This window comes from Melozone crissalis, unplaced genomic scaffold (genome assembly GCF_028551555.1).
Source record: "Melozone crissalis strain CALT ecotype California unplaced genomic scaffold, PUWL_Pcris_2 ptg000066l_1, whole genome shotgun sequence".
Lineage (NCBI taxonomy): Eukaryota > Metazoa > Chordata > Aves > Passeriformes > Passerellidae > Melozone > Melozone crissalis.
In genome coordinates this window covers 8,205,041-8,232,629 of record NW_026535844.1, presented here as the reverse complement: position 1 = coordinate 8,232,629, position 27,589 = coordinate 8,205,041, and the positions used below count along the sequence as shown (strand labels likewise).

Here is a 27,589-nt window from a genome sequence, read left to right as displayed (position 1 = left end):
CGGGTTAAAAGACGCAGCAAATCCCGCGGGGGGCTCCCTGGGATCGGGGGTCGGCAAAATAGATTATATGGTACAACAGGGTCAGCCGAACCAGAGAGCTCCTGCTCCAGCAGCTCCGAGGAAGGTGAAATTGATGAACTCATTGCAGCCTTGAGCAAGCGAAGGAGGGGAAGATCGTGAGAAAAGCCATCAAAGAGTGTAGCCCCATAGTGAAACGTACAAGATAAAAAAAGAGAAAAGAACCGGTTTTACAATCCCCACTACGACCAGCAGTTGGCAACCAGGGACCGATACACGTTAAGGTTCCATATTCCCTTGTGAAAAACACGGTTCACTTTCCTGTTAAAATTTAAAACTTCAATAAAGGACAGTAGGAGATAGAGACAGTAAAACAAAAATTACTGCTCAGTGCATCTTGGTACTAAGCCAAGAGCACCCCTGCTAGTTTGGGAAACACCCTTTTTATACCATTTCTATTACATCAGCCTGTTGTGTATTCATAGACTCTTATGCATATCCATCATCTAGTTTACACATTTCAGGAACTGTTTAGCATGGCTCCTCCTCAGCTCTGCCTTTTTAGAGCATGTGTGTTTCCTGGCTGTGGTTTTGGTTCCCTCTCTTGATCACTTCCACTCTGGGCCTTGGTCCACACTTTCTTCAGACGGCAGATGCTGATAGTTGGCATGTCAATAGCAGGGTGCTCATGACGTGTTCACTGGATGTTATCCCGACCAAACAGACAGTTCACTCCTAACTAGATCAGCTACCACTACTACTAGGTCTAAGTTTTTATTAACAGCAGAAATAAAAGCAAAGTTATTTTAACATTGTACATATAAGATTCCTCTTAATATAACAATATAATAAGCACCTATAATAATCTTTCCTCTTCCCTTTTTACAAATAATTTGGCTTGAGCAGTATTTCTTTTTTTCTATCCTCCATTATTTGCTTTTTTTTTTCATAAATAATTTTTGCTTCTTCCAAGTGGTCTTTCTTATTATTTTGTATGCACATAATCTTTTGTGCAGTCCCAGATGTAGTCAGTTTTGGGTCTATAGCATTGCCACTTAATCATTAAAACTGAAAATCAGGGACAAAGACTCTCTAACTAGTTAAAGTTAGAAAGTGGTATGTTTATTACGCTGGTGGGTGGCCTGGAAGGGGTCATTCTTGAAATGCGTGACTGCACCACACAAGGATTTTTGCCTTCTGTTTATTTCCCAAAATAATATATATGCATAACCCCAGCACCTCCCATCGACGCTTTGTATTAAAATGAGATTATTAGTCCTTCACGTGTGCGCAATTCTTCTCTTGAATTGGGTCAGTGGTCCCAAATTGGGTCAGTGGTCCCAGGGATGAAGTCAGGAAGGTCTTGGTCAGGTCTCTGTGATCCTCTGGCACAATCCAAGGCCCCCTGCTTCGTGATGGATTGACACAGAGTCCAGGTGCTGGGCATTGTTCTGCTGGTTTCAATATGTTCCTATATTGGTTCACTTGCTCCTCTTCCTTCTACTAATGAGCTCATAATGTAACAATTAGCTTTAACTTAAGCATCTAATAATCATTAACCAGTTGTTGGTGTATCTGACTTCAATATGAATTGGTTCTAACCCTCAGCTAAAATCTTAAATTTTTTAAATCATAATTCAATCCCTACTCCTTCTTTAAGGTTGGTAAATTCTTTCACTAACATATAGATTCTTCTTTGTCTAGCCAACTTATGTAGTGTTTCTTAAAACCGTACCATCTGTTCTCAATAGTGAAGTTAAAGCTGCTACTTGCTGCAACAGTCTCTAATTCTAAATAAGTACTGTAATAGACAAAATCAAACTTATACTAACCAAGAGAAGTAAAACAATAATTGGATGAATGAAGGTATTGAGCAAGTCAGCTGCCATTGGAGACTGCTCACAAAGCACATCCCACTAATGATGGGATGGGCCTTTTTCCAACCTTTTAAATACTTTCCGTATAGTCTCTGTGTCATGGTGTATTGTAATCAAAGTTCTTTTCCTTTTATCTTTAACTTTTTTAAGAATTTTCTTTAATTCATAATGTTTTAACAATTTGGTAACCAAAGTTAAGTTCATCCCTATGGGCATAGGCAATATTTCTTGGACAGTGATCAAATTCGCCTTTCTATGTTGGTATGATACGACAGGTGCCTGATAGGAAAAAGCACATCCTTTGATTTTGACAAAGTTACAAATGCACAAGTTAAATTGAGTTTCCTTCACTGTGATCTCATCTACTATTATAGTGGGGCATGCTGCTCTGAGGCAGATACAACCTTGTCTTGTATACACAGGCAAGGTTGTCTGGTTAATAGGATGCATTTCAAAGTGATAAATACTTCGCTCTGTATCTAAGTCTGAACCCAGTGCACTTAATTAAGCATTTGTCATGGTATTTAGGATTCTTGATGAGATTCATGGAATCTGTCTTGGACAAACACAGATTTACATCCCCCAAATATTTCTTCTTTCTTACACAGTTGCATTTGTAATTTTTAGCATTTGACCCAGAGACTTTGGGAGTTAAAATCATAGGCTTTCCCTTGGCACTTACATACTAGTCACATGATATGGAAGTGGTGCTGCATTAGCTGTGGTTACAGCAATAATCATAAATGACACAACTCTCTAAGCTACACCTACTTGATTATCTATTTCAACGACAAGTCGTTCTGTTCTTTGGGGGATTATTACACTGTGCTTATCATTTTACTCACACTCTATTTATTTTCTTGAGAAAGTTTTAATTTCAGTTTGTTGTTACCCATTGTAACTTTCTAAAGTCCCTCAGGAGCCTTCTTCACTCGGGAATGATGGATCTAGGTGCTTTGTTCCTTAATCTTGATTGCAGTAAAGGTGGTGAGCAGCACTTGGGCGGTCACCAGATGTCGCTGTAGGACACGAAAGAACACAAGCACACCACCGTTCTCAAGGTGAAGGAAAAAAGGGCAGTTTATTTTCTGACTCCAATATTTATAGTTTTACAAAAGTGACAGCGGATTGGAGGGTGACAGTGACACCTCTCCAATGACACTGGTTAAACCAACAGTCCATCAACTCTCTCCTCCTCCATCAAGGAATGCAAAACAATGAGTTATTTACAGAAAGTGTGTGAGAAAGTGCACTACAAGAATGTCAACATCAGAAGGCATAGAAAATCCTAAAAAACCAGGGTGACGCAACCCTTGTAGTTGTATGTCTGTTTTGATTAGTATTATTGTATTATGGCTTACCTTCGAGGAAAATCTGTCCATAATTACCTCACTCTTTGCTGCTTTCTTTGCCTCTCCATCCACCCGCTCATTTCTTTCCTCCAATTTTAAGCTCACTCTCTGGTGTGCCTTAATATGCTTTTTCAGGTAGCTGAACTGCTTCCAGCAGCCGGATTGTCTCTTCTTCCCTTGTGAGGGCAGCAGTCCCCTCTCCTTCCAGATGGCTCCATGCGCATGCACGACTCTGAATGCCTTTTGCTGTTTCTAAGGCATGGGTCAATGCATTTATCTCAGCCTTCTGTGCAGAGGTACCTGTTGGTAAGGGTCCAGACTCTATTACCTCTCTGCAGGTAGTCACTGTGTACTTTGCATGTCGCTTTCCGCTGGCAATGTAGCTGCTCCCCTCAGTGAGCCAGGTCTTTGCATCGTCCAAAGGAGTGTCCTTTAAGTCTGGGCAGCAGGAGTAGGTTGCTTCAATGGTCTCTAGGCAATCATGGTGTACTGCTTCTCCTTGATTCCACTAAGAATAGAAGCTGGGTTGACAATATTAGTCACCACTATCTCTACATCATCTTGCTCTACCATGATGGCCTGGTATTTCAGAAACCTCTGTGGTGAAAGCCAGTGGCCACCCTTTACTTCCAGTACTGTGGACACTGTGTGGGACACTAGCACAGTCATTTTTGTCCTAGGGTAGACTTGGGTGCTTCTTGAATATTCAGCACAACTGCTGCTACACCTCTGAGGCAACCTGGCCATCCTTTGGCTGTTGCATCTAGTTGCTTAGAGAAGTAAGCAACTGCCCTTCGGTATGGACCCAAGTCCTAAGCCAGTATTCCCAGGGCAATTCCTTGCATGGGAAAATAGAAAGAATGGTTTACTTACATCTGGAAGTCTCAAGGCTGGAGCTGACATAAGGACACTATCTAGCTGGTGAAAGGCCCGTGTGGCTCCTTTTGTCAACTAGAGATCTCTGTTTCCATTGGCAATAAGAGCATAGAGGGGTCTGACGAGCAGTGCATAACTATAAACCCACAGCCGGCACCACCCTGCCATGCCTAAGAAGGTTGGGAGTTCCTTCGTTGTCTGTGGTTTTGGGGTTTGGCATAGGGCTTCCCTGCCTTAAAGTCTGCTGCTTAGCACTCACTTCTTACCCCAGGTAGATTACCTTCTGTTTCACTACCTGTGCCTTTTTCTTTGAAACTCTGCATCCTTGGAGTCCTAGGAAATTCAAAAGGCTTACTGTCCAGGCTTCTCTCGTCCGAGTGGCTACTGGAAGATCATCCACGTACTGCAACAGCCTCCTTTCCTCTTGTGGAGCTTCTCGGGACTCTGGGTCTTTGCAAGCTGTTCTCCAGTCGGAGTGGGGAATTTTGAAGCCTTCAGGCACATGGACCATATTAGCTGTGTTTGAATGCAAAAGTTTTCTGTCTGGCTTTGTGGATAGGGAGGGAAAAGAAGGCCTCTCTTAGGCCTAAAACAGTGAACCAGATTAGCTCAGGTGTTAAACAAGTTAGTAAAGTATATGGATTTGCTACCACAGGGTATAAATTCTGTGTTGTTTTATTGACAGCCCTCAATCAAGTACTATCAATTATTGGACTGATTCCTTCCGTATCTTCCTTTTGAGGGTACTGCTCAATTCTCACTGGTTGTGTTCTTTCCTTAAGCTTGATTGCTATGTGAGGGCATTTTTCACCCTTCCTGGTACAGCAGAGGCTCATACCCTCAAAAACTCTTATTTACTTTTTCTAGTATCTCTTTACTAATGTCTTCCTTAATTTCAATGGCTGTTAATGTTAAGCCTGACATCTTTATGTCATTTGCCTCCAGAGTAACCTTTCTCATTTGAGAATGTTTAGCGAATTGAGCGAATTGTACAAAAGCTTCTAAGTACACATAGTACACATGTTACTTTAAGGGTATGCAGAAGTATGCCTTCTCAGACTGACCAGTTGTTCCCTGCACTACAACCTAAACATTCTCCACAAGTACTAAAGCTTTATTTAAAACTGAATGTATGGCCCTTGTGTTGACTAAAATTCTACCCTTTTCTTTCTTCTGATCTCACTGCCTCTTGCAGAGGGGTCTTTTACATCCTAGTTCTGGATGAAATTGAACTGCCAGGAGGGGGATGGGTTCGAGTGGGTATATTTTGGAGCCTAAGCCTTCTTCCCTTTTAGGGAGGTCATCTTTATCCTTCCCCCCTTATCTTAGGAGGAGCCTTCAACAAATCATATGTACTCATTTTGCGAACTGTAATCGCTTTGCATTTCAGCATGATAATCTTTGTTTGATTTCATACGTTGCTATCTTATGCTGCATGCTGAACAACACATTTGATTTGCTTTCTCTTTGCCTTGTCTTTCCTTTTCAAGGGCCAAGACCAGAGGGCGGTCTGATCTCACAGTCTCTTTGCCATTCTGGGTGATTTCTTAAAACAAAAAGACATATCAGCATACAAAACCCCATCCCCTTTACCTTCCTATTTTAAAACAGTGTTAACTGCAATGAAGTATTATAAATCTTTTTATTTTCTGAGCTGCTCCTACTGGCAGCCTTCTCCCAGTGAGCCCCTCCTAAAAGGGGCTAGTTGAGCAACCTCTTTGCTCTGGTCAGTTCTCATTATCTCTTTCTCCTTGCCCTATCTCGCTTCCACCCAATCTTCTCTTTACAAAGCTTCACAGTAGTTTCTCAGTCTTCCTCCTACACACACACACACAGCTCCAGGTGGCAGATATCAGATGTGATTTCTCACACACGAGCTTTAAGATCTTAGGTTCTGAATCAGCTTGATCAGAAACCTTTAATTTACACTCGGGGCATGTGCCCTGACACTTATTAGAACAGCAATACCAGCGTTTCTCACAAACACTGCACTGCAATAATACCCATGCAGCATGCCAGCCTCTTGATGCACCGAAGGAATTGCTCACAGAGGCAGGTATTCTGTTTTTTACAGAGAACTCTAAATCCCTACAGCAGGCTGTTCCCAGTCCAGACTTACTATAGTACCAGCTGAAGTCTCATAAACTCATTCATCTCTTCTATCTAAACTCCATTTAACAAAATATCAGTCTTTTCTAGTTCTCTTCTTGCACAATCTAATTAAGCACTGTGTCTACTTACACTCATTTTACTGCCTTGCAAAAAGGCTGTGCTTGTCACAGCAGAAACTCTGATACGCCCACAGACACAGACACAGACACATGCACCCCCCCCTTTATCTCAAATTCACTAGAGCCAAGGCTTGAATTGCTGTGAGGGGAGAATTCTTGGAATTCCTTTAATTTGCTTTACTATAGTTAAACATAAATCACCATACCATAGTTCTTCTGTGTAAAATGCTACTCTTGTTGCAAAGAAAATCTTAAAATCTCCACAAACGCCACTATACAATCCGAGAATCAAATTACCACAATACAGTGGAAGAAAATCACCGCACAAAATCACTGGGAAAGGGCATATCTCTCAAAGTGCCCACTTTTCTCAACACAACACAGCATACCATAATTCAGCATTTACTCACATCAGTTTTCCCTGGACACAAATCAAAATAACAGCACACAGTCCAGAGATCAAGTCCAAACATTCAGGGCAAAGGAACTCTCTGAGCTCGTAGTCACGGTTAAAATGTACCAAATCTACACAAATCACTACATTTAAACAAAATTAATACCGTCACTGACGTTTCTCCACCCGCTTCTCCGCGGGACACTTCTCTCCCTACCCCCGCAGCCTGCTGCAGCCGGCGCCTCAGGCCTCACTCGGCTGCTTCAAACACGGGTAGTACTCACTCCCCTGCACTGTAGGGCACTGTAGATCTACTTTCTTTTATACAGCATACACTGATACACTTGCACGATTAGAAACACAGTGCACTGACCACACAATGCATTAACCATACAGTGACACAGTGTTTGACACACACACGCATACAGAGATTCATTCGACCCACTCCCAGGGTCGCTAGCGGCTGCTCTATCAGAACAATGAACTCCCATCTCTAATCCAGCTGCTTCACCAGCTACACCCAGATGTCTCTGAGTGATTTACTCCCTAGCTCTCTTTTTACCTGGGGGCCCCTCAGTACATACCGTATTCTCCTCCGCAGGCCAGCAGGTCCTTGTTTGTCCTTGCAGGAAGCAAGTCGAGACGAGCAGAGCCCCACCAGGAAAAAAATCTTAGGGAGCGCCTTGGAGGTCTGTCTATCCCCCCGCCCAGGTAGGGACAGAGAACTCCTGCCTTGGCTCACCATAATGTTTTGCGGAGAAAAGAAGAAAACTCTACAACTTTGTCAAAGTTGTAAAGTTGGTATGTTTATTACAGCTCTGGATGCATGCGGAGATTGCTCTCTTCAAAAAAGGCATGCGTACCTCTGAGAACTTCAGGTCTCTTTTTTTCTCTCTCTGAAATACATATGCATACAGTTTCACAATAGGTTCATACATATTCATTTTTATGGGTTTCGTGTGACATTTACCACTAGTTCCTTTGTATCAGAAAAAATTCCGAGGTCAGGTTGACTTGCCCTTACAGCAGTCTCTCTCTCCTTCTATCATCTTCTCTCTCCCCCCTTTATCCTTCGCTGAAGTAACTTCACTCAGCTTAGGGCTTCCAGTCTGGCTAAATAACTATGGTTTCTAACTACAGACTCAACTCAAAAACGTACATTTCACTTAAATTAAAATGGATTTCTATCCTGGAAATTTTTCACTTTACTTCACTCACCCTGGGCTCTGCCTTGAGCTGTGCAAATTCCATCAGTGCCAGCAAGCAGAGCTTGGGGTGAGGGGCAGAGGGAATCAGCCCAATTCCTGCCCCAGGCAAGGGACCCAGGTACATTGTCCACACTTTGCCCAGCAGTGTTCATTTGCATTTCTAAAGCTCCTCTGCAGGCTGTCTGGAATGAAGCTTCTCTTCCAGGGCAGCCATCTGGTGAGTCACATGTGGCCCTCCAAGAATATGGTTTTTTAAAAAAAAGTATTAACTATTTATGTTCAAAGTATTACAGTTAAATCTCTTCGATTTTGCAAATGCCCCATAAAGGAGAACGTGGAAAAATCCAGACCAAAACTTGATTCTCACACTTCTGTCCCAAACCTACCTGACAATATAAAGTGGGAATATTATGAAAAATTTTTCTCATGTTGTAATTTTGTCACTGAAACCGCCGGGAAAACAAAAACTCTCCAAGAATCACTTTAGTGTTAGAGAGTCAAAGCATTCCTTAGTTCTGGCCAGGATGTGAAACAGAAATAATTTCTTTCACAAATAGCCCAGCTGTGCAGAGAAAATCATTCCATGGCATGTGAGTTTTACTAGATTTTTCCTAAACTTTATGTAGTCTGAACCAATCTAAATCCACTGCTTTAATGTTCATTGCTTCCAAGTTGTGTAAGTTTTTAGTATTTGGTTTCCTGTTGGACCCGGATTTCTTCCCCTCTGATGTGAATTAGGTCTCCACACTCCTGGATTTCCTTCTCAGCCTTTTCCAGCCCGGGTGTCTCCAGCTCTGCTGGAGGCAGTGCCTGGGGTAGTTGTTGGTTGTTGTTTGCTGCTGGGTATTCCCAGTCTGTTGGGATGTTAAACTCATCTCCATTGACTGGTATAACACCCTTTAAATAAAAGCTTTAAAATTCATTTCCCAAAGGCAAAGACAAACCAAGCCTAAGCAGAGAAATAAGATTTAAAAGGATCAAAATCGGTACATTTTGCATCAGTGCAATGGCAGGCAGCCCAGAGTGTGGGTGTCAGTGAGCCCCAGAGTGGAATTGTGCCGTGGTGTTCCCCAGCAGCTGTGGCAGTGCAGGCCCAGCCAGCGCTGAAGCTGCAGCAGTGGCAGCAAGGCTTGGCCCCAGTGGCTGGAGAAGGCAGAGGAGGGTGGCCAGGATTGCAGAGGATTCCAGGCGAGGATCTGTGGGCAGGCGCAGGGGCTTGGCCCGCTGTGGAGCCCTGGCTGCTGCTGCGTTGCCTTCAGGGCAGGCTCAGGGGCGGCCTCCCATCCTCCTGCTGCAGGTGGGAAGTGCAAATCTCCGGGGCTTCAGAGCCCTTGAGGCCAGGCTGAGGGGTCCCCCATGTTGAGCTGTGCTGGTGGCTGTTTGTGGCCTCAGGGACACTTGGCATGGGCCCCTTGGCCACCAGTGGTGCTGCTTTGCACTCCTTAGGCAGGAGCCGATGTCCTGGCTGGGTGTTGGCAGCAGCAAAGTGCCTGGGCAGGCTCAGTGCCAGCCCAGCTTCCTGTGGGAGAATGTGCCTTGATATCTGCTCCAGTGGTTGCTGAAGCAGTGAGAATTGCTTTTGCCCCCCTGTTAGGTGCCATGGTGTCAGCAGAAGATGTTGAAGCCTTCCTGCTCAGGGCATTTCAGTGCCAGGCTCTCACACGCAGCCACAGCTGGGCGGGTTGAGCTGAGCATGGGGCGGTGACCTGCGCTGTGTCTGATTCCCCTTCCTTCCCTCCGCTGGAACAGGGTGTTACTTTTAGACACCACTTGTACTGGTTGCTTCAGAGTACTTTGGAGAGGCTCCATATCTAATTTTCCCTATTTTCCTGGGGCTGCCCACACTTCTGGGTTCACTTCAGATCGGCCTCATCAGACATTTGACACAGAGGTACAAGAGAACCAGCCTCTGTATCTCTTTTTATAATATAAATTTGTGTTACGAGTTTAGTGATCAAATCCCTTCCCAGTAAATTATGATAACAATTAGGAGCAAATAAAAATTCACGCATTTGAAACCCATCTCCCGGATCTACGAAAAGTGATTGAATAAAACCATACATCTTTCCCACTTATACCCTCACTAATGAAACATATTTTTAGCATTTTCCCACCTTAGATCTAAGATTCAGAATGGATTTAGAGGCCCCTGTGTCCATCAGGAAATGCCTCCTCTCAATGCAAACCCACCCTGAATGTTCTCAAGGGCTCCAGTGTGGAGGGTCCTTGGTGTGATGGGAGCTGTGACAGCCCTGCCAATCCATGTCCATCAAGGGGTGGACTTGCTGGTCCTGAGGGTGCTGCTGTCTGTGCTTGCAGTGTCCTTGTGCCCTGCAGCTGGAGCCCTGGTTCCTTGCCAGGGGCTGTTTGGGTGGGCCCTCCCCTGCCGAGGAGGGCAATGCCTCTGCCAGGTGCTTGTGGCCAAGCCCATGCCCTGGATGCTGGGGCCCCCTTGGGCCCTGGGGTTGATCCCTAAGGGGCTGTAGGAACTGTGCCCTGGCCTTTGCCTTCAGCTTGGCCTTTTGCTGCTCCCTTCTTGCATTCACCTGCTGTGCCTTTGTGCCCAAGTGCTGCAGGGCCTTCTTCTGCCCCTCCTGCAGCCCCCCTCAGTGCCTGTGGGTGCTTGTCTTGCTTTACAAGAGAGGTGTCTGCCCAGGAAGGCAGAAAAAGCCTCTCTTGGAATGAAGAATGCAAACCGCCTCCCTCTTAATTTCTAGATTAGTGAAATCAAGGGACTCTCAGGCAAAGATATGGGAATAGGAATAACAGTTCTTTACTAGTGTGTATAATAAAGCAAACAAACACCAACAGCTGCGGCACTGAGAGCAAACAGAGCCCGGACCCAGTCCCGGCCTTTGGGCTGTGGCGCTTTGCCCTTGGGTGCAGTTCCGGGCATGGTCGGCAGGGGCGCTGGTGGCTCGGGCGGGGCAGCGCATCCCTCCCATGGGAACCTCTCTGAACAGAAATAGAGCAATCCCTTCATCTAACTCTTTCACTTTTTTACCTTCTATAGCCTTTCTCCTGTGTTTTGAGAAAGAATTTGGAGAGGGCTGCCTTTTAACTGAGCTCCTAGTGTTTCAATAAGGTGCTTCCTGTAGAGAGAGAGAGTTTCCCTGAACAGACGGAGATGTGGTTACCAAGGGGACGTAACTCAGAGCAGGACAGGGTCAGGGGAGGATATCCCGCCGAGGCTCGGTCAGAGTGTGAGCAGGGTCTGCTGCCGGAATCGCCAGAGGGGGATCTTCCCGTGGAGTCCGAGGCGGAGCATGGGTAGCCCCCACATGGCTGATGGCGGCTGATCTGGCAGCTCCCGGCAGAGCAAAGGCAGGTGGGAGAGCCCGGCAGCAGCGGCGGTGCCCAGCGCAGGTGGCACGGGCAGGGCAGCCGGGGATGGGATGGCTGGGACTCCCCCTGGGTGCAGTGGGCACGGTGACCTCGGAGCAGGCGGCAGGAGAGAGCAACCCCCATCTTCCCCAGCATGGCCGGCAGAGCGGCTGCGGGCCAGGCAGTTGGAGCAGGGCAAACAAATTGAGCGATAGCGCCGGGGCAGGTGGAGCTGCCCTGGGCAGTGAGGCCGCACCTGGGATGGAAACCGGGGCAGGCGGAGCTGAGGCGGGCAGTGAGCCGGGACCCGGGACAGGCGCCTGGGCCGCGAACGGAGGGGGCAAGACCTGCAGAGGATCCCACTCTCTTTCTGATTTTTCCTTTTGTTCCTCTGCCTTTCATTTCCCTTTGTCTTTTCTTGTTTTTTTCTCAGAGGTTTCTCATCCTTTAAAGATTTTTATTCTTCTAAAATCTCCTGTCTAGCATATGGCATATTCTCTTTCTTTTAGATTAAATGGGTTTTTTTACAAATAAATCCAGAGCCTAGCAAATCTAAACTTCTGCTTGGATACTTTGAAATGGCCGATGAGCTAAGTCATGACCTCCTAATGTTGTTTTTCTCATCACTTTTTCATTTATCCTTTGGCAAATTAAGCATCTTTCAGTTACTTGCTTTGCAAATCCAAAAATCCCAATGCACCCATAGTTCCTTAATAAATGATCGCACAAAGCTTGAGTGCCCCAGTGGGTTTTTTGATGCATGTCTTCTAATATTTTCCTAGAAGCACATTTTATTAAGTAATTGTCTTTCATCATGAAGTTTCCATTTCCCTGATTTATCTTGTTCATTTCCTGTCTTGTTTAATTCTTTTTTCTTGGCTTTCCAAAACTTTGGAATTTGTGGGTTTTCCTCATTTGAAGTTAATATTAACATAACTCTTTCAGCTCCATTTTCTGCTGCATCCTTAGCTTTGTGATCTACCAAATTATTTCCTCTTCTTTCTGGTGTCTTTCCCTTTTGGAGTTCCATAATATGTACTATAGCTATCTCTTTTAGGTAATTGTAATGCCTCTAAAACCTCTAAAATAAGTTCCTCATGTACTAGTCCTTTTCTTCATGAATTAAGCAATCTTTTTCCTTTCCAAATTTTTTACAGGTGTGTACTACTCTAAAGGCATACCTTGAATCAGTATATATAGTTCCTTTATTTTGTGTTTAATATTCTAGTGCTCTTTTTAAAGTATATCATTCACAAGTTTGAGATTACTAGTTTAAGGTTAATTTCCCTTTTTCCATAGTTTGCACGTTTTTCCCATCAACTACTACATACCCTGTATTTTCTCCTTTTGTAAGGAGGTGTATCTCTGTTAACTAACATAACTCCCAAAGGATTATTTCTTTTTTTTTTTTTTCCCTGTATGCAACTTACTGGTTTTCTGTCTCATTTTCAAGATCTTATCTATTAATCTTCTTCCTCTGTTTTTCACATTCACTAACAACGTAAATACCACTTTTCTTTCAACTACACACAGAAAAATAAAAAACTTTTTTCTCACACTACTTTCAGTACAATACACCTCCCTCCAAGGAGATATAGTGAAGCTTAAAATACAGAATCTACATTACCTATATTTTCATTCATATACATTCACTCACTTTTATTTCTCACTCACTTCCACACATTCTTTCCCACACTCAGGACACAGAGTGGATCCCTGTTGACAGAGAATCGCGGGTCCCTATGGCCCCCCCTCGCCTTGGGGTTGGCCTCTGGGTCTCAGTATCTCCGGGCCTCCTGGAGGGCCCTGACTCTGCTGCCTCGGGTGCCGTTCACCTGTGAGGCTGATTTGTGTGTCACTCACACTCTTTAGCCACGGCCCCCTCACACGCCCTGGGGACAATGGCCCCTTTGCAGGTCACCTGTACCTTATGCCACAGCCCCCACACGCCCAGGAGAACAATGGCTTATTTGTGGGTCACACACTCCTCTTTCCACAGCCACCCTTCCCACCCGCCTGGGAAGCTGAGGCTGATTTTGTGTGTGACTCACTCTCACACACAACAAGACAACAATAAGGTATCTTTTGTTATAAATGATCAAATCGAGAGCCAAACTTATAGGAAAATTTAGCAAAGATTTATTAATTTGTCTGCAAGACAGAAGTTCGGTCATCTACGCTACCACAGCCAAGGGTCAGCATCGAGCCCGGGTTCAGTGCTGGGTGAACACGGATCTGAGCTCCGAATGTCAGAGTCTCCCCCTGTTCACAAATGCTGCCTGACGCAGCGAGTTCTTTTACAGTTTATTCTGCCCGAGGCAGAGATGACCGAATGTTCTAGCAGGTTTTAATTCTGGATGCTCTTGGGCTCTCTTATCCCTCAAACCAGCAGATTTTTTAGGAGCCCCTTTTGTCCCGTTTCCTAGTGGATTGGGCTCAGAAACTCCTCTGCTCCCTTCCTCGGAGGGTCCAGCCCCTCTCTGAGACCCAGTCCCAGTTACCCGGGGGATTCTCTCACTCTTCTTATCACTCGCTGTGTCTCTTTACTGGCTGCTTCCCTCGAGGAAAGTTGGAAACGCAGCGTGGCAGACTCCAGCACTCACTTGGCAGGTCTGGGAGAACCAGTCCTTGTCTCATTCACAGGCGAAAGCAGGGAATGAGGGGAGAAGGGAGCCCAGGAGCCCAAACAGCCCCAGCATCCCGAAATGGGGAGAGTGAAGTGGGGGGAGCTTTTGGCATTGCTGGGACTGCCAGCAGCCTGGGCAGGGTGGGCACCGGGCACAAGGGGGACCCCCAATCCAAGCGTGACCCCGAGCAGCTGGGACAGGGGGGAATCCCTGAACACCAGAGGGGAGGGACCAGGGACGGGGAACTCCTGGGAGGCTTTTTCAGGGCTGAATCTGGGTGTTTGGGAGGTTTTTCTGGAGCCCTGATGGCCAGTGATTGTAGAGATGGACTTGGGCAGAGCAACCTTCAAACTCAGTGTGTGTTGGGGAAGATGAAACAGGAAAGCCTTATAAATGCGATTGTCTGGCAAAAGATTTTGTGAACATAAAAAGTATAAGGAAGATTGAAATGAAAGCAAGCTTTGAGATACCTCAGTTATTGAACAACTGGAAAACAATGGTGTGGCCCAACTGAAGGTAATCCCCTTTTGATGAAACAATTCCCTCTGCTTGCAGACAGATCCAAGGGTCAGAGCAGACCCCACTACCTCAATAGAAAGGGTCCAAAGAGGAGTTTTTAGGGTTTAAAATGTAACACAGTATGGTGATATAATGATTTTTACAGGCTGTATGTAAATGCTGTAGGATTTGCATCTGGTACCAGATTGGTTAGTGAGAAATAGAATATTCAACAAAGAAGAAAATTTATTGTATTGTAACGGGACCCTTCCTCTCTTACACTCTTCTCCTCTTACTCTCTTACCCTCTCACCCTCTCTACCCCTCTCTTCTCTCGGCCCTGCTCCGAGCTGTGCCTGGCGGCTCCATCAGGGCCCTGCACCCAGGCCCTTTGCAATAAACCGCAACTTCCACGACCTGGCTGCAGAGCTCTCTCGTCTCCGTCCATCCCAACCGTCCTACCCCCCGACACTCCTACAAACGCGCTCATCCCTTGTTTTCCCCAAACCAGGATTTCCCATTGCCAAGGCCTGGGAGGCTGCGAAGAAGAGGAAGATGCCCGGGGACACTGAGGCAGGTGAGGAGGAAGTCAGTGCCCCTTTCCCCTCTGTGCTGCTCCATCTCCCAGCCCAGCACGGCCCCGGCTGCAGCTCAGCCCTGGGGGGATCTCCTTGCCCTTGCCTGTGGCACGGAGGCAAATCCCATCCTGTCCTTGTCCTTCCTCCCCCAGAGCAGGAGCTGAGCATGGAGAGCAGGGAGGACAAATGCCCGCGGCAGAACCTCGTGGCAGTGGCCGTTTTGAGCGGCTCCACGGCGCAGGAAGCCAACGGGGAGGAAAAGCCCCGGAGATGCCGCACGAGGAGGGGCTGCAAACGCAGCCGGCGGGGATCTGAGGGGGAAGCAGCCAGCCTGGACCAGGAAGGCAGCCGGAGATGGAGCCAGAGCTGGGAGCTGGTGCTCCATGAGCAGCTCCATGATGGGGAGAAACACCACACATGTGGGGAGTGTAGGAAGTGCTTCAGGTGGAAAGGCGACCTGATCAGGCACCAGAGGATCCACACTGGGGAACGGCCCTATGAGTGTGGGGAGTGTGGGAAGAGCTTCAGCCAGAGCTCCAACCTGAACCAGCACCAGAGGATCCACACTGGAGAAAGGCCGTACAAGTGTTCCGAGTGTGGGATGTGCTTCAGCCGGAGCTCCAGCCTGATCACGCACAAGAGGACCCACACTGGGGAGAGGCCCTATGAGTGTGATAAATGCAGGAAGAGGTTTCAGACCAGCTCCTGTCTCCTCCGGCACTATCGGATTCACAGAGAGGAGAGGCCCTTCCGCTGCCCCGACTGCGGGAAGGGATTCAAGCACAACTGCAACCTCATCAGACACCGGCGCATCCACACAGGGGAGAGGCCCTACGAGTGTCCCCGGTGTGGGAAGAGCTTCTCCAGCAGCTCTGACTTGACCCAACACCAACGGAGGCACCAGTAAGGGAAGCCCTGTGAGTGCCCCGAGTGCGGGCAGAGCTTCGTGCGCTGCTCCAGCTCCATCCGCCACTTTGGGCACAGCCCTGGTCACTCCCATTCCCTGTGATCCATGTTGAGAACACAGCTGGCTGCTTCTACTTTTAATTTCACCTTAATTTTTTTCTATTCTCCATCTCTTTGCACTGCAGAAGCCAAGAGGAATGGATCTGTCACCTCAAAACCACTGAAATCCCAGTGAAAACAGCTCAATCTTACCCCAAAAAGAGCTCAAACCCACCTCAAAAAACTCAGTCCCACGCCAAACTCACTCGATTCCGCAGCCATCAGGCTGAGATGAGGTTGGGAGGTGATTTAGAGTCGTGGGATCTCAGTTAGAGTGGTGGGATGGAGATTGTGTGGGGCTGGGTGTGTCGGATGTATTTGACAGCAAATAAAATTCTGAGACTTACTGATTTCTCTCCCGTTCATGTTCAGTCTGTTGCAGTTCTGTTTGCAGAGTGCTGCCTTCTCAGCTCATTGTCTTGGTGTCCCCTTTTCTCTCCCGCCACTCTTTGCTGTCTCTGTTTCTCTCTCAGTGTCTCCATGGATCCAGGGACCACCAGAGACCCTCCCTATATTTAATTGCCTCAGGGACCACCCAATACTCTCCCCTGATTTATTGCCCCAGTGACCACCAAAGACCCTCCCCTGATTAAATTGCCCCCTCCCCTAATTTAATTGACCCCTGCCACCAAAGACCCTCCCCAGATTTTGTTGACCTTTCCCTGATTTAATTGACCCCTCCCCTGAATTGACCCCTCCCCTGATTTAATTTACCCTTTCCCTGTTTTAATTCCCCTTCCCCTGATTTAATTGACCCCTGCCCTGATTTAGCTGTCTCATTCCCTGATTTAATTGACCCTGCCCTGATTTAATTGACCCCTGCCCTGATTTAGATGACCCCTCTAGGGTCCCCACAGACCCTCCCCTGATTATTTATTATTTTATTTCCCAATTAGTATTTCAATTCCCAGTCCCAGGAGCTGAAGTCCTGAAGGCTGGTAGGGAAATGTCTCTGTAGGATTTTGCTCCATTTCCCTTCAAGGGCAGGAACATCTTTTCCTGAATGGGAGCTGGAACTGCAGACTTTTGGAATGTGTGCAGGGCAACACGGACTGGGATCAAACATGGACTAGGATCAGATAGGGGTTGGGATCAAATATGGACTGGGATCAAACAGGGACTGGGATCAAAGAGGGACTGGGATCAAATAGGGACTGGGATCAACTATTCACTGGGATCAAATATGCACTGGGGTCAAATATGGACTGGGATCAATTATTGATTGGAATCCTACAATGTAGGATAAACTGGACTGAGGTTATATAGACTGGGATCAAATATGGGCTGGGATCAAATATGTAATTAGGATAAAAAATGGACTGGGATCAAATATGGACTAAAATCAACTATGGACTGGGATAAACTGGACTGGGATCAAATCAGGACAGGGATCGACTTTGGACTGGGATCAAATATGGCCTGGATCAAAAATGACAGATTTTATGGACTGGGATCAAATATGGACTAGGATAAGCTATGTACAGGGATTAAATATGGACTGGCATCAAATTTGGATTTGGATCAAATGGACTGGGTTCCTGCAGACTGGGATAAACTGGACTGAGATTATATAGATGTCGTGGTTTGAGAGGAAGTTAGTTTTCTGGGATATGAAGTGGTCAGGCCAATAGGTGCTCACATTTGAATACTGGCACCTGGTTTGGCCACTGGGGACATTGGATACGCCTCTGAGAACTCAGGGGTTAAAAAGCAGAGCACTCCCGGGGGAAGCTCTCTTGGGTTCCAGCGAGGGAAGCAGGTCGGGCCTCCCCTGCCCAGCTCCTGGCTGGTTTGGGGCTGGGTGAGGTAGGCCTGGCCCGAGGATGGAAGGGTGGAAGAGCCCCGAGAGGCATCGGGCAGCCACACCTCCCCCCCAGGAGAGAGAGAGACAGAGCGCCTGTGCCACCGTGAAATTTGATATCCTGTGCTGGCAGCACAGCCCGGCTGGGGGAGAAGGGCGGGGGGGATGCAGCGAGAAGGGGTCCAGCCACTGTGAGAGCTTTGGGTGGGCAGAGCCCGAGCTTTTAACCCTTTTTCGGACAAGGAAAGCTTTGCAGAACATTAACCTTTCCTAGAAGAGAGATAAGAGATGAAATGGAGGAAGGAAATGTGCAAGTGTGAAGGTCTGGGCAAGTGAAAGATGTCAGGAGAGTAGAGAAGAATCTTAGGTGGGAAGAGATGATGGAGTGGCCTTAGCTGGACTTTTCTTGTGTAGCCATGGACAGAACCATGTTTCCTGTGACACAGAGACTGCATCCAGGGGGAGGCAATGGCTCAGAGCCAAGAGGGTTCAGTGTTGGTACCCCTTGGCCCCAGGGGGTGAAATTTGGGGGGCACAGGTGTCCCAAAGGTGAGACTGTGCCCTTTTTGGAAGGACAACCCTAGAAGCAGCTCTGGTCCATGTGCAGTGGTGAGAGCACTGGGCATGGAAGGAAGATGTCACGATGGCAGATGTTCTCCAGGCGGTGCCACGAGTGACGTGGAAACACACGAGGTTTCAGCGGTGTTTCCTGGGGAGGCCTATGGCACAAGAAGGACTCCTCTCCCCTTGATGAACTGAGAATTGATTACCTAAAGGGTGGTGATGGACCGAGAGTTGGTGATTTGGAGGATAGATGTATTGGAAATCTGGTGGGAGGGGGAGGAAATGTTTTTGGAAAGTTTTCATTTTCCCTGTGTGTTTCTTGTTACTTAGAGTTGTAGTTTAGTTAATAAAGGTTTCATTTCTTTATTTCTAAGTGGGGGCCTGCTTTGCTTATTCCTGGTGACATCTCACAGCAGACACCAGGGAGCACATATTTTCATGGGGACACTGGCATTGTGCCAGCATCAAACCATGACACCTACACTGCCAGTTGGCCTTTTTCCACCTCTCCAGCCATCCCCACAGAGCATTGGCTACCATCCATGAATCAGTGTAGAGGTGGAGCTTTGGCCATTTCTCTCCCTTAGCATTGTCCAGGCCCAGCTGAACGGCTTTGAGTTCTGTAAGTTGACTTGATCCACCTTCTCCTTCAGCAGCCTCTGCAACCTGTCATGTGGGGCTCCATACGGCTGCTTTCCACTTCTGGTCCATCCCTGCGATGTGACAGGAACCGTCAGTGAAAAGAGCATAGCGCATTTCCTCTGGGGGCAGTTGGTTATAGGGAGGAGCCTCTTCAGCCCATGTCACTGGTTCTTGTTGCTCTTCATCAGTAAGACCAAAGTTCTCACCTTCCAGCCAGTTTGTAATTATCTCCAAAATCCCAGGGAGATTCAGGTTTCCAATACAGGCGCACTGTGGGATAAGAGCAATCCATTTACTCCATGTAGCGTCAGTGGTGTGGTGGGGGGTGGGAACCTTTCCTTTGAACATCCACCCCAGCACCGGTAGTCGGGGTGCCAGGAGGAGTTGTGCTTCTGTGCCAATCACCTCTGAGGCAGCTTGGACTCCTTCATAGGCAGCCAAGATTTCCTTCTCTGTGGGAGTGTAGTTGGCTTCTCACCCTCTGTAGCTTCGACTCCAAAATCCCAGTGGTCGGCCTCGAGTCTCCCCAGGCACCTTCTGCCAAAGGCTCCAGGACAAGCCATGGTTCCCGGCTGCAGAGTAGAGCACGTTCTTCACCTCTGGTCCTGTCCTGACTGGGCCAAGGGCAACTGCATGAGCAATCTCCTGCTTGATCTGGGCAAAGGCTTGTTGCTGCTCAGGGCCCCAGTGGAACTCGTTCTTCTTGCAGGTGACCAGGCAAAGAGGGCTCACGATCTGACTGTACTCAGGAAGGTGCATTCTCCAAAAGCCTATGGCACCTAGGAAAGCTTGTGTTTCTTTCTTATTGGTGGGTGGAGACATCACTGTGATCTTGTTGATTACGTCTGTAGGAATCTGATGCCGTCCATTAATAAGGCCTCCGATCAGCCTTATCATGAAGCAGAGCCTTGGTGCTCAGGATCTCAGTCCCTGAGGAGGGACCGGGTGCCCGAAGCCAGCTCAGGCCAATGCCGCGGGGCTACCTTTCCAGCAAGCCTGGTGATATTCAGCTCTATAGTGATTAGCAGCTCTTAGGACCTCAGCTCTTTGCTTGCTGGGTAGTGGAGCCCCGGGCTTGAGGCAGCAGCAGACGGAGAGAGGAGAAGGAGAAAGCAGAAGCTGTTCCACAGAGAAGGCTTTATCTGGGGGTCCGCAAAGGGTCTCAGCTCTTCTTCTTCTGAGCTAGTAGGGTACAGCATGCTACTTTTATAGGCTTGGCAAGTATCCAAACTTGACCAATGGCAAGGGATTAGGGGGACCATAAAATGACCGATAGGTAAAGGCTACCATGGCATTGCCTCACATGGTTATAGGGATAGGTTATAGGGCAGATGTCCATGAGTCAGGAAGCTTCCTTGCTGCTGTGCCAGCATTCCTTTTGTTAGATTCTCCATGGTGCTTTTGCTAAATGTAGGGGGTTTACTACAGTCCATCTTGCCACTTCACTGCCAGGAACTGAATCTCACAAGCTGGTCCCTTTACCTTGACTTTCTAATGGCAAAACCAGCTCCCAGGAGGATTTGGATGATTTCCTTCCCTTTCTCAAACACTTCCGCAGCTGTGTTCCCCTCACACAATGATGTCATCAATATACTGCAGATGTTCTGGAGCCTCACCCCTTTCTAGTGCAGTCTGGATCAGTCCATGGCAGATGGTGGGACTGTGCTTCCACCCCTGGGGCAGTCGGTTCCAGGTGTACTGCACTCCCCTCCATGTGAAAGCAAACTGAGGCCTGCATTCTGCTGCCAGAGGAATGGAGAAAAATGCATTGGCAATGTCTATAGTGGCAAAGCACTTTGCTGCCTTGGACTCCAGCTCGAACTGGAGCTCTAATATGTCTGGCATGGCAGCGCTCGGTGGTGGAGTCACTTCATTCAATGCACGGTAGTCCACAGTCAATCTCCATTCTCCTTCAGATTTTCGCTCAGGCCAAATGGGGCTGTTGAACGGTGAGTGGGTCTTGCTGACCACCCCTTGGCTCTCCAGCTCTTGGATCATCTTTTGGATGGGGATCACAGCGTCTCGAGTGGTTCTATACTGTCGTCGATGCACTATGGAAGTGGCAATTGGCACCTCTTGCTCTTCTCCCTTCTGAAGTCCTACTGCACATGGGTTTTCTGACAGTCCAGGCAAGCTGTTCAACTGCTTGACACCCTCTGTCTCTACAGCAGCTATTCCAAATGCCCATCTGAGTCCCTTTGGGTCTTTGAAATACCCACGTCGGAGGAAGTCTATACCTAAAATGCATGGGGCTTCTAGGCCAGTCACAATAGGGTGTTTCTTCCACTCATTTCCAGTCAGGCTCACCTCATTTTCCCCCAAAGTAAAATCCTGTGATCCTGATCCCCCTGTCACACCAGCAATAGAAACAGACCCCGTCCCCACATGGAATCCTTCCGTAAGCCACAAAGGTCCTTCAGGGAAAAGGACTCAATATTTGCATCTGATCTTGCACCTGCTGCTTTGACTCCTGATTTTATGTCAGGAGGCATTGAGGTTCCTTCTCCTTCATCATCATCATCCTCATCATCCACTGGTCGATTGGTCTTGTCCGTGCATTTCCCACTTCTAGTACTGGCAGCAACAGCCATTGGTTGAGGCTTATTTTCTGGTTTAGCTGCTGGCTTAGGCTCACTATCTGGTTTGGCTGCTGGCTTCGAGCCTGGGCTGTTGGCTGCAGCCTGAGTCACCGGGATAGTTGCTGATTTATCTCCCTGCCCCCCTGCCTCTGTCTGCTGCCGGACAGGATCCAGCAGTGAGCGATGAGCACAAGCCAGGGCCCAGCTGACTGCAATGACCTTCCTCTCCTTAGGCTCATCCTGGGACTTCTCTTTCAGATATTTCCCCACCTCAGCTGGGTTCTGAATTTGTTCATGGGGAAAATCCCAGACTATAGGGTCAGAGAATTCCTTCAGGATTTGGCCCATATCCTCCCATTTCCCACACCACTTAGGATTTTCCACACCGGGGTCTACTCCTGAGTCAGGGGTCTCATCAGCCCGTCTAGAAATCTCAGCCCTCATCCTAGAGAAGCAGCAGTCTGTATAGACAAAGGTTACCAGATTGAATACCAGGAAGATGGTTTCTTTAACATTGAGGGGAAACTGAACATCCTTCAATAGTGATGCAACTGATACATAGGAGAAGAAGGAAAGCAGAGGCTGAAAGCCCTCATTCCCTCCTGCTCCTCCTGCAACAAACTGGATGCATAACCATAGCCACGAACCATTCATACCTGGAGCAGACCCCAGCATGTTTATAAACTTTTTACACATCATTACCACCAAGCCCAGCAGGATAGCTACTCTGGTCACTGCCCCTCGGCTATAAAAACTACATATTAGGGACAATACTAAAGCTATTTCTGGGTAAGAAAATAAACCTAGGGACCATAGAGGTATTAAAATCTCAAAAAACCTTAGGGACCAGAAATGCATGCAAGTCTTCACCCCAACAGACATTATGAATTCAAAAAGCATGGCTATTAGCTGATTTAAATGAACACAGAGTAATAGCAACCAAAATGCAGTCAGGATGGGCGCTAAATTTTGTCCTGGTTTATGGCAAATTTGGTAGAGAATCTCCAAAGGGGGCCCCTCTAGAAAGCGAACGCACACGGCCCCTCCCCCCAACCGGTTTGGGAAGAATTCCTCAGAGAGAAGAGGAAAGAACCTGTTTATTTAACAGGCAGAGCACCCCCAGCACACAGAATGAACAATACTGGATGACACCGCTCTGAAAAAGGTGACAAATTCAGAAAGTCTCTCTTGGGGGTGGTTGCTCTGTTCTCAGTCCCTCCGGCACTGGGGCAGCTGCTGCAGCCACAAGGTGCAAACTCTCGGTGTTCCCAGGTCCCTGTCTGGAGCAGGTTTGAGATGGTCGAAAAAGAGGAGAGGACAAACAGTCCAGGAAGGAATTTGGACTGTATAGCTAAATTAGTTAATGAGCAGGAGCAAAAGCAAGCAGAAGCGAGAGCAGAGAGAGAGAGAGCGAAGCAAAAAGCAAAAGCAGCAAAATCAAGACCCGCAGTCTCTCTGTGTCCCGCCAGGCTGATAAGAATACCCAAACAAAACTTTCAGTCTTCAGAGCCAGTCTTAAAGGCACAGAACATGATATCCAGCATTAACAGAACACATGAATGGGGACATAAGCATCATAACGTCACCCTAGGACACCTTCGAAATCTGGTGCAGGAGCAGTTGGACCAGGGTCATCTGGAGACTTCTACCAGTCCCTGGAACACTCCTGTCTTCTGCATCAAGATAAAATACAGGAAATGGACGTTGTTACAAGGCCTTCAAAAGGTCAATGTCATGATGGAAAGCATGGGAACATTGCAGGCGGGCATGCCGTCGCCTACCATGCTTCCCGCAAACTGGCCAGTCCTCATCGTGGATCTGAAGGATTGTTTTTTGCAATTCCTTTGCATCCTGATGACAGACCAAAATTTGCCTTCTCGGTGCCAGCAATTAACAATGCTGAGCCCACACAGCAATATCAATGGAAAGTTTTGCACCAAGGAATGCCAAATTCTCCGGCCATAGGCCAATGGTATGTGGCCTGTGTCTTGTCTGGAGTTCACAAGCAGTTTTCTGATGCACGTCTGTATCATTATATGGACGACATTTTAGTGTCTGCATCCAGGACGAGCTGCTGAGGATTAAGCCTCAGTTGCTCAATGCTTTGTATTCTCATGGGCTGCAGGTGGCTCCAGAAAAGGTTCAACAACAACCTCCTTGGAAGTATTTGGGGGTCAAAATTCTGGAATAGACAATCCGACACCAGGAGGTGCAATTTGTACATTTGGTGAAGACACTGAATGATGCCCAGAAATTGGTAGGTGTCATCACTTGGTTACGTCCGTACTTGGGACTGACCAACACACAACTGTCTCCTCTGTATGATTTATGGAAAGGAGACAATGGTCCTGCTTATGCATCACAGAAGATGTGGCAGTTCCTGCAGTTGTGGGGTGTGTCACACAGGTTTGGTATCCCTCATGCTCTGACTGGTCAGGCTATTGTAGAAGATGCTTGTGGTACTCTGAAGCGGGTTCTTCAGAAACAAAAACGGGGAATGTAGGGTAAAACCCCACACAGTCAGTTGGCAAAAGCTTTGTACACCATCAATCATCTTACTGTGCCACAGAACTCAAAAAATCCTGTCATTCTGAATCATCACCTTTCGTTGCAGGCTCTGGACGAGACACGTCAGCCTCAAGCGAAGGTTCAGATGCGGAATTTAGTCACCAAACAGTGGGAAGGTCTCTATGACCTTATCACTTTGGGGCGTGGGTGTGCTTGTGTATCCACAGATACTGGGGTACCCTGGGTACCTTTGAAGTGTGTTCGTCCTGACCTGCGACTGCAGAGACAGAATCCAGCACACGGGCAAAATGGAAACCGTGACCAAACTGAAAGTCATCAAGTGGATGAATCGTTGAGTGATGACTCAGATACAGATGGTGTGAGTGATCACTCCGATGATTCCTCCATGAGTGTACACTGAATGTTGTTCATTTTTCCTTTTAACATTGTTCGTTTTTCTTTCTTTCTTTTTTTTTTTTAAATGGAAAAAGGGTGAGATGTCGCCCTGTTCTTTGAAGGTTCTTCTAAGCCTTCTGATGTTTACATTTTTGTAATGGAGTTTTTTATACACTTTCCATGTAAATAATGATTGTTTTGCAGTCCTTTCTGGAAGAGGAGAAAATTGGTGGACTGTTGGTTTGACCAGTGTGGTTGGAGAGGGGGCAATTTCATCCTCCAATCCATGGATGCTTTTGGAATTTTTAAATATCGAAGTCCAGAAAAAATTGTGCCTTTTTTGCCTTGGACATCTCAGGGTGTGAGTGTCGTTCATTTTGTGTCGTATTGCGACACCCTACCTCTCTAAGCAGCTGGATGCAGCAGCTAAGGGGTGGCCAGGACGCCCCAGAGCTGTTGTGGCAGTGGCAGTGAACATCCAGGAAGCACACAAGTTCACCCTGGGCCAGAAGATGACTGTGCTGGTGTCCCACACAGTGTCGGCAGTGCTGGAAGTAAAGGAGGGACATTGGCTCTCCCCACAGAGATTCCTGAAATACCAATCCATAATGGGGGAACAGGATGATGTAGAAACTGCAGTAACTAACACTGGGAACCCAGCTTCTTTCCTCAGTGCTTGTATGGGAGAAATGGTGTGTGACAGTGGTCACAAGGGTTGCAGGATGAAGAGAGAGGTGAGAATGTTGACCTCATGTTCAGAAGGCTTGATTTATTATTTTATGATATATATTACATTATGACTATACTAAAAAGAATAGAAAGAGAGTTCTCAGAAGGCTAGCTAAGCTAAGAATAGAAAAGGAATGAATAACAAAGGAGCTGTGTCCCGGCAGAAAGCGAGAACAGCTCTGCCGTGAGTAGCCAGTAAATCCAAACATCCACCAGAGACCAATCATGGATCCACCTGTTGCATTCCACAGCAGCAGATAACCATTGTTTACATTTTTTGCTGAAACTTTTGAGCTTCAGCAGGAAAAATCCTAACGAAAGGATTTTAATGAAAAGAGGTCTGTGACATGTCAGTTTTTTAATTTAGTTAATTAAAAAGTGTTTGTAATTTTCTCTGCTGTGCAGAGAAAATTATTGTGGTTATATGTTGCCAATCAAAACTTCACTCAAGTGCTGGTGTGGAATGAACAGGGAATTTCTTCACCTGTAGAACATACAATTCTATCAAATCACCAAAACAATTTTACAATATAAGAAAATGCAAAACCAATGCAAAGAAAGTTCAAGCCCAAACAGCTGAGTTTCAGGAAAAAGTCCATGGACTGAAGATGTTGCTCTTTGCCATCTCTGAAAGTCCCTTTTGGTCCTGAAACAGGCTTGCTGCAGAAAAGTCCATCAATAGTTATCAAAAGCCATTGACAGTCATCAAACAATTTCAAACAATTTGAGACAACTTCTGGAATGTCCTGCCACAGCCCTTTATTGAATAACTTTGGGCTGAAGCTAATTTTTGGCCCTTCAATGCTTCAGAGCTGCTGCCAGCTATTTCAAGTTTGTTTTTTTTTTTTTTTTTTTTTTTTGTTTTTTTTTTTTTTGTGTGTGTGTTCAAAAAGAGCAGCAGCAGCAGAGCAGCCAAAGAAAGTCCCTGGGGGACCCTGGCCCATGTGGAGGGATCAGGAACCCCAGATCTGGCCCACAGAAAGGCGGGCCAGGACCGATAGGGAGAAGCAAAACCACCAAACCCATCAGGAGGCCGGGAGGTGGCCCTGGCCCAGGGACCCGAGCCCAACAGCCCAGGCCCAACATGGCAGGCGGGCTCTGCCTTCCCACAGCCTGGCCCCGCACTGCCAATGGAATGGTGACCAAACGCTTCTTTTCCCCAGAATCACCAAGGCATGCCAGCAGCAGGGAAATAGAAGAAGCCCCAAGAACCCTCATCTCGTGTCTAGGAATGTTTTTTCTCCACAGCAAACAAGCCATGATCGCTTCCCGCTGCGCCCTCTGCAATGCAAATGCAACGGGTGTGTCTCCCATCTGCCTCACGGCACCACCCCCTCTGGGCTGGGGACCAAAGGCAGAACTCTCGGCACCCACCTGCCCCTCGCTGCTGGGGCGCGAGAGGGGCGGCAGAGAGATTTGCAACCCCCCCCCAAGGGAAAGCAACTGACCAAACACCCCCAACCCGCCAAGAACGCTGATTTTGAACGCAGGCAGACGGGCTGCACCCACAGCCATCTGTCGGGCCATGCCTCCTCCACGGAAAGGGAGGCCGGCGCCCTCTTCCCCTGTCCCAGCTTCCCCCGCAGGGGCAGGCCCGGGACAGCCCGAAAAACTTGGGGGGGAAACCACGCTGGGTGCAGGAGCAGCTGCGGGCTGCTCCGAGGGTCCTGTGGGTTCGGCGCCGTCTTCAGCATCATCCTGAACAGGCACTGGCTCGGTTTGAGGCGGCGGGGCCGGAGAGGGCGCTGGTGGACGCAGCAGGACAGCCGGGGGGGCGGTGCCGAGTCGCTGTTGTCGCCGAGGGCGTCTCCTACCTACAGCGACGCAGCCGCAGGGAGCGGTGTTTCTGAGCTCTCAGGCGCAGGCGTGGAAGCCGGTGAAGCCACGGGCAGGACACCCGGGGAGGCGGCCGCGGGGCGGATCCAGGAGGAGGCCCTGCAGGCCTGGCAGGCGGGACTCGGAGACCGGTGCTGCCCCCATCTCTGAGCGGGGCAGGGCCCAGGAGGCCGGCCAGGGCGGGGCCTGCAGGGCTGTAAGGGGCGGTGCAGCCCACTCCTATCCCCCCGGAGAGAGAGAAGGGGGGGAAGGGATGGCTGCATGTGAGCATGCTGCGAAGACGCAGCAAAAAAAACTTTGGCTCCTGGCGAAACTTCCCCCCCACTGCCGGGATGCAGGGGGGCTGGGAAGCAACAGATCATCCCCCTCCAAAGGATCTTCTCCCGCTGGAGTCAGAGGAAATGGGACGAGCCCGTTGCAGTTGGCAATCCAGGGAAAAACAGCTGCTCTTCGGTTCAAAACTGGAAAGAACATCCTAAATGCTGGATAAATCTGGGGGTATCCAAACCCACGGTCCAAAACGAATTGGAAAATGGAGTCCATGCAC

At 47.9% G+C, this 27,589-nt stretch overlaps 1 protein-coding gene across 1 annotated transcript in view; it reads left to right on the top strand.

The window, feature by feature from the left end:
- LOC128945574 (zinc finger protein 436-like) overlaps nt 1–27,192 on the top strand; it is an 84,516-nt gene extending 57,324 nt beyond the window's left edge. The window contains exons 4-6 of the mRNA XM_054289310.1: nt 15,448–15,874; nt 24,188–24,249; nt 26,697–27,192. Of these exons, the coding sequence (XP_054145285.1) occupies nt 15,448–15,874; nt 24,188–24,249; nt 26,697–27,192 (985 nt within the window). The remainder of the gene's footprint in view (nt 1–15,447; nt 15,875–24,187; nt 24,250–26,696) is intronic.
- Nucleotides 27,193–27,589: the final 397 nt, after the last annotated feature.